The 7,456-nt window shown below is 37.2% G+C and overlaps 1 protein-coding gene across 1 annotated transcript; it reads right to left on the reverse strand.

Annotated features, from left to right (window-relative positions):
• Positions 1 to 4,367: 4,367 nt before the first annotated feature.
• LOC114298898 (putative pectinesterase/pectinesterase inhibitor 58) lies at positions 4,368 to 6,115 on the reverse strand. Its single transcript, XM_028243549.2, has 2 exons — positions 5,149 to 6,115; positions 4,368 to 5,050 (listed from the first exon to the last, which is right to left on the reverse strand). The coding sequence occupies exons 1-2, from the start codon at positions 6,113 to 6,115 to the stop codon at positions 4,368 to 4,370; spliced, it is 1,650 nt and encodes a 549-aa protein (XP_028099350.2).
• Positions 6,116 to 7,456: the final 1,341 nt, after the last annotated feature.

Here is a 7,456-nt window from a genome sequence, read left to right on the forward strand (position 1 = left end):
GTCAGATAAATATGTGGGCAAGCTAGTTAAGCCCAATTCTATGGTCAACAGCCCGCCCAAGTCCTCAAGAACTTGGGCTCAACTCGCAATGGAAAGGTCAGTCTAGCCGTAATACTGGGCTAAGCCGAGCTACAAGACATAATCTCTAGATCGAACAAATGGGCTGAACCCATCACCAAAAACCAAAGTGGGCCGAGCCCACATAAAGATATCTAAATGGGACAGCCCATTTCTATAAGCAGTCTCACAAAGAGCCAAGCCAAGGCACAACGGTACCGAGCTGAAAGAACCTCTCAGGGAAATGTAGAAGCTATGAATGCATACATATGCAGGCTGCCACCTCAACTGGTCTCCTCTCCCTATAATCACGGAAATGGTTGATCAATGGAATGAAGTCTGTTATCAACATGGTTACAACGAGTATATGCACCCAGTGTCAACTACCAGATGGCCCCCTACCTTTAGCAATGCTAAAAAAAGCTTGGCAACACTGAAACTTCATGAAACTATCTTGGGCAACAAGTAATGAGTTCTATATAAACTACAAGGAGTTCACATTGAAAGTAACAAGAAAAACTTAACCATACTCACTTAAGCACAACTCTTTACACTTAGAGAGCATATTTCATTTTCTCCGATCGCTGACTCCCACACCAGGGGGGTTACCCGGCCAACTCCGGCCGGACAGTTCTAACGGTGCTCATTATTGCAGGGTCTTAGTTCCTAGATAGTCCAATCGGGTGCGAAACTCCAGTCCACAATAATCTAATGCGGGGTATTCGATACGCACAGTTATAATAAAAATGAAAAGAGCAAAAATAATTATAAAGTGGTGAAAATCACCTTCAAATTATCAAAATGCCATTTTCATTATTTCCCTTTCTCTTTTGCCTTTCTCTCATTTTTTTTTTCTCCTTTCTTTTCCTTTTCTGTCACCGCTTCTCATACACATATCTATTGAACGTGTTAGGTAAAAGTCTTTTCAAAATGAGTCCTTTGATTTTCGTGATTAAAATTTTTGAGATAATTAAAAATGGTTATGAGAGAATTATGACATATAAAGTGTCATATGTTATCCTAAAAATAGAATTTATAAATTGAGAGAAGAATAAATAAATAAATTAATTAAAACTAACTCGTAGAACCTGTAATATATGCGTATATTTAAAAAATTTGGGGCATTTTCCCAATTAGTGTATAGCCCTACGTTGTGTAAGGTCGTGACTCATGTTCCATATCGATATTGCTATTATCTATTTGATCTTTTTTTTTTTAAAGAGAAATTGAGAGACAGGGTGAAAAAAATAATACTAATATCTAGTTAAAATTAACAGAATCCACAACTTTAAATGAATTTTACTTTTTGGTTATGTACCAATCGTAAGCTATGATTTGTTCACATACTAACAAAATCAATTTTCTCAAAATAGCACTCGTTTGGCATAATAGGTTGGAGTGGATTTGGGCTAAAATAATTTTTTTTTAAAAAAAAAACTTCAGTCCAATGAGATAAAATGTTACATTCAAATCATAATCATTTCATTTTTTTTTCCACAAAAGTCAAAATAATCAAAAAATTTATCTCAAACGAGACTTTTTAATCCCAAATTAAAATAAATAAAAAATCAACCTACATTCAAACCAACCGTTAATAATTTGAGAAACTCAAAATTTGTTAAAATTTGGGACAAAGGGGGTGGGCTTGTAGCAGGATTCAATAATACTTAGGACTTTATGTCAATTTTAAATAATTTGTAGTCAAAATTTACCAACACAAGCCAAAAAAAAAAATATATATTTGGGTAAGCGGACATCAAATCAATGTAGCTAAAAATCGAACCTGTTCTGTTCTGCGAGCGAAATAAACTCCGAGGCATGCAGAAGAATAACCAGTGAGTGAATGGAGCCCTGAATCAGCAAAGCATCTACAAACACCCAACAAAAAGAAAAATCACACTCAAAAATTGAAAATAGATTTACAGAGTCCAGATATACGAACCCTCGGAGAGATTGGCGACCTCTCCGGAGTTTGGCATAACCTATATAATCCATTTTTTTATCTTTTTATCTTTTTTCCATTACATTACCTCTCTACTTTTCTGCACATCTTTTCATAAAAAGACAAAAAATACATTTTTTTAGGACATCCCAAACCAACCCTAAATCTCCAGTAGGTATTTGGAGAGATCGACAGCCCAATTGAACGCGAATAGTTCATGAAGTGGCTGCAGTGTGTGAAATTGGCTCCATCGCTGTTTTATCTTCCGTCAAATCGAACCCCATTCCGGTGCTACTCTCGTACTTCATTTCAAATCCTAGTTCTACAATTCGAAGTGAGACATCAAAAACCCTAGAAATCGGCTTGGAGTTTCGAATGTAAACCAGAGAGATTTGAAAATTTTGGAGAGAGAGAGAGAGAGAGAAATGAAGGGCTTGTTTGGTTGGTTTTTGAAAAAAATTCTCTACAAACAAATTTTCAAGAGTAATCAAACCAAATAAATTTTTCTTAAAAAAATTTCAAAATTTTGTTTGGTTTGCTTCTTTCCAAAATCACAATATCTCTCATACACATCAAATCAATCACTTTTTTAAAACTTTCTTCCCAAAATTATTTTCCAAAACTATTTCTAAAAAAAGATAAACCAAACAAATTTTCGTACTTTTTATCTCAAAAATTACTTTACAGACACAAACCAATTGGATGCCCTTTTTGGCGCTCAGAAAATGATGATGTGGTTTTTGTTTGAGAGAAGGTGAAAGCTTTTGTTGGGTTGGGCCTGTGGTGAGTTACACAACCTAAATGGAAGCTTAGAGAGCCAGCAGGCCCATATAGAAGTTTTTGTAGGTTCTGTTTGGAATTAAAATTTGTACAAGGAATTATCATAATTATATCCGCATTTCAAACTTATACAAATCTATATCTATATCAGAGCATCTCCAACCCACTAGGTATATCATGTTTGTTAGTCAAAATGCCTAGTATAACTCATTTTTTTCAACTCGAATGCACTAGGCATATGATTAGGCATTTTAGCTCAACTCACATTCACTAGCTACATGTAGCTAGCCTTCAAGGCTAGGCAAAATGTATTTAATCATTAGGATCATTTCCCTCCATCTTTGTTGCTGATGTGACATTTTATAAAATTAATAGTATTTAGATAAATAGCTAAAATAAAGAGCATGGTTGGAGTAAAAACATGAAATAGTTGATAGGCAAACTAAAATATATACTTTATAGTAATGTTTAAATAGGTAAAATGCCTATTACCGTTGGAGATGCTCTCAGTATATTTTCTTTTTTCTTCATGAGAGGGCGCCAATGCCATATTTATAATTTATTGAGTCAATTAGTTATTAGTTTAAAATTGGTATTTTATAATGATATTAATTTTCACACACAATATCATATTAAATTTGTAATATCATTTAACTAAAATAACAACTATTAATTTTTATATCTTTTAATATTAAGTTTATAAGAAAAATGATAAAATAAATGAAATACATTATTAAATCAAACTCGAGATTTTTTTTTTAAAAAAAAAAGAAAATCTAATACAACTTTTTTCGAACTTGAATTTTTTTTTATTTATTGGAGAAATTGAAAATTTAATTACATACAAGAATATCTCTGTAATTAATATATATATATTTTTTTGATCGGCACCTCTGTAATTAATATTGAATAGCACTTTTCACTTATCATGACTTTTTGCTTGTTTCCCATTTACCGTTTGGTGACCACCTGTTAAATAGAAAAAGTAATATTATATATAAAAAAAATCATATTAGTTTTTCTTATTGTGAGAATTTATTTTGAGCAATGCTGGAAATAAATAATTCTTACTCCATTGAGCATTATTTTTCAGTCTAAAAAATTAGACTCACTCTCTAAATTCAATAATGTATTAAAAAAATAATTGGTTGATAATTAAATATTTTTTAATTTTTAACCAATTATTTTATTGACATATCACCGGATTTAGAAAGTGAGTCTAAAAGGTGAACTTGTATTTCATTTTACTACTGGATTTGTTTATCATTATACACAAAGATAGTGATCCAATCTTTATATTGACTGATAAAAAACCGAGTAAAAAACATGTTTATATAGGTATGTATAGTATGTTTTCATTAATCAGAAAGTTTTTATATAAACCATTATAAAACAATCTCTTCCATATATTGCCATGAATGAGAAACAATGTGAGATATTCTTCGCCGATTACAAAATGACTATGATCATCATCAGACATTTTTTCCTGATCATCTCTATTAACAACCAAACCAAATCAAACAATAAACCAAAACCCAATACAAAAAGACAATAAAGCCCCTCCCAACTCCACTCTCACTCAAATCCTTCAAGGATTATATGGAACCCCAGCAGTTCTAATCCATGTATTCCCATCAATGAACTTGCTGGGATTGAAACTTGCAGCCGCCTGAGGAGAAATCTTCTGCATGCCTTTCCACTTAACTCTCTGTGTCTGCACTGATCCTGGCCCTCTGTTGTTGTACTCAGCATACCAAAGAGTGTCCAAATGGATGGTTCCAGCCCATGGGGCCCAGCCAGTGGGGTCAATCACACCGTCGATCTGAGAGTTCATGATCACGGTCCTTGAGAATGGCTTCCATGGGCGTCCAAGGTATGACTTGAACTTGCCTTTTACGGCCATGTAAGCGGGCTCGGCAGTCACGACGGAGTTCTGGATGACGATACCGGTGGCACCGCGCTTGTCAGTACGGCCTTGGGCGGTGACCATGCAGCTCTGGTTGTCGAGGGGCTTGCGGATGATGAACTTACAGTTCTGGAAGACGACGGCGGAGTCACCGAACACGAAGTCGACTGTGCCGGAGATGGAGCAGTCGCGGTAGAACTGACGGTGGGTGTGGGCGTAAAGGGTATCTTGGTAACCGTCGATTTGGCAATTGAAGATAATCGCTCTGTCTGATGAGACGCGAAGTGCCACGGCTTGGTGCATGTCTCCTCCTGCGCTGTTCTCGATTGCGAGGTTCTTTGCCATGAAGTGCTCTCCATCAGCGGCTGTCATTGTGAAAAAAATTAGATATAAACTAACAAAAAACAAAAACTAATCACATAATCGAACACAGATTGATAGAGTGAGGGGAGATATCACTTACAGACTGTGGCGGTTCTGTATGTATTGTAGCCACCAACGAAGCTCCGGCTTCCGGTGATCTTGGTCTTGGTGGGTCCATCTCCGATCAAGAAAACATTGCTCATTTGCTTGGTGATACTAACATACTCCTTATAAACACCAGCTTTAATGTAGATGACAAATGGTGTTTTGTTTTTCTTGGGCACCATTTTAAGTGCATCAGTAATAGTCTTGTACTTTCCAGACCCATCCTTAGCAACCACTGCATTAGGCTTCACATTCCCTGTCTGAAGCAGTCTCCTCTTGCCATCGCTGACCCATGATGGGAACCCATCTTCGGATAGCAACCTCCTGCTGGTGGTGCTCGGGAGACCGGATGACCCAAGCATCGTAGAAAGCTCGGTGACAATGGCGAGACCATTGCTCGTGAGCTCGCCGGAGAGCTTCAAAAGCTTCTGCATCTGAGCACCGATATCTCCGGTGGTGTTATCGAACCCGTCGATGCAAGTCTGCTGGTAAGTGATGGCACCGGAGAGCCATGTCTTGAGATCGGACATGTACTCGTCCATTTTCGTCACGTCGAAGGACCCCAACTTATCGAAGGAGTTCTGGAGATCGTTAATTGAGAAATCCAGAAGCTCCTTGCAATTCTCCAGAGCGTCCTGGGCCCGGGGCTCCTTTGCGGCTTTCTGGAGAAGGCTGGAATTCTGGATTGCCGCGCTGATCTCCTTGACGGCAACATTAAATGCCGTCTTGATCAGCTCTTTGGGGTCGCTGGTGTTTCCAGCGGACTCGGAAAGGCTCTTCACGCAGGCCTCTTTGTAATCGGTGGGTTGGCAAATTTGTTGGACGGCCTTGGTGGAGGTTGAGATTTCACCGCCTTCGGAGCTGCTTGAGGAGTTGTTGCGGCTGACACTGACGGTCACGGCAACCACCATAGCAACCAGGAGGATGGAGGAGATACCAATAATGGCTGCCTTCTTAGCCATTTTTTAAAATCAGTAAGAACAGAGCTGTTGGGGCTTTATTATTATTGTTTTGAAAAGAGAGAGATTGTTGTGCCCCTTGGCTCTGGCTTGGAAGATTGAGAAGCAATGAGGGTTTATATAGGGTGGGAGAGGAGAGAGATTGGGATGAGAATGAAGAAACAATGAGAGGGGATTGGGTAGGTGTGAGGTTGAGAGTGAAGAGCTCAGGGGAGTTTTCCAAATTTAGGAGTGTCATAAGCTAAAATAGTTGGGGGTATCTAAATTTAGCCCTAGAATCATGCATGGGTTTTGGAATTGGCCATCTGTTGCATGCAAAAGTTTTAACCTTTCTAATTTTTAGGATGGATATGACTGGTTCTTAATTTGTTCATATGCATGACACCTGGCATTGAGCAAAATGGTGTGAGAAATTGTCTAATTGATTTACTGAGAATATCACATGATTATGTGTTTATTGAATAATAGAGGCGCATGATTATTTTTCAATAAATATATAAATAAAATGGCTAGATAATCATTTGTTATTGAACAAATATACAGTCACATTAAAATTTTGAATTTCTCTTAAACTAGCACCCTAGTTAAGAAAATGCAGTTTTCACATGTGTCTCCAATATTTTTTATATATTAAAAAAATTGTTTTTATTTTCAATCTCTTTTTGGTGTTATGGCTTGTAGTGATCTGATTTTCAAAGAAGAGTTTTATAGAGAAGGAATGTGCTACAAAAATGTTTGGTAATATTTGATTGCTGCTGCTTAAGAATGCTTATGTGTTTGTGTTTGTAGCATATATTACCATTGCTAGAATATGGAAACTTGTTAAAGGAGAGATGAACTCACAGAGAGTATGGTAATGGTAGTTCATGTTGAATTGTTCATCACATAAAATTGTATTTCCAACTCAAGCCAACAAACTGAAATCTAAACCACCAGAGTAACATTTATCACTAAATTCATTCAAGTTAATTTGATTCAACTATTTCATCTTATTGTTGAATTCATACTATAGTAGCATTTCACTCTGTTATAAGTACATTACTTGTACAACTACATCAGACAATTTTAATGGAACCACATAAGATTCAACTACATCATCGTCTGTGGGAATATTTTTGCAGACACAACCTTGTCCTCCGAGCTCATCTGATCACCTTCCATGGCGAACAACGACGAAATACCGTTGTCCGCCATTGACGGTGTTACCCCGAAGTCAACCAGACGGAGAGACGGACTCCCCGCCGTTCCGAACATGGCGGACCTAGAAACTTCCCCAGGAGGACTTCCGAGAGATGAATGAGATAACCGCGCCAGAAGTTTTGGTCGCTCACGGAGCCCAGACAG

This window comes from Camellia sinensis, chromosome 6 (genome assembly GCF_055761805.1).
Source record: "Camellia sinensis isolate YWXY chromosome 6, ASM5576180v1, whole genome shotgun sequence".
Lineage (NCBI taxonomy): Eukaryota > Viridiplantae > Streptophyta > Magnoliopsida > Ericales > Theaceae > Camellia > Camellia sinensis.

What these genes read in the sequence shown, in the direction of transcription:
- LOC114298898 (XM_028243549.2), bottom strand. Translation starts at nt 6,115, where the DNA reads ATGGCTAAGAAGGCAGCCATTATTGGTATCTCCTCCATCCTCCTGGTT. An exon ending in ATACAGAACCGCCACAGTCT is followed by an intron (nt 5,051 to 5,148) that starts GTAAGTGATATC and finishes TCACAATGACAG; the next exon opens with CCGCTGATGGAGAGCACTTC.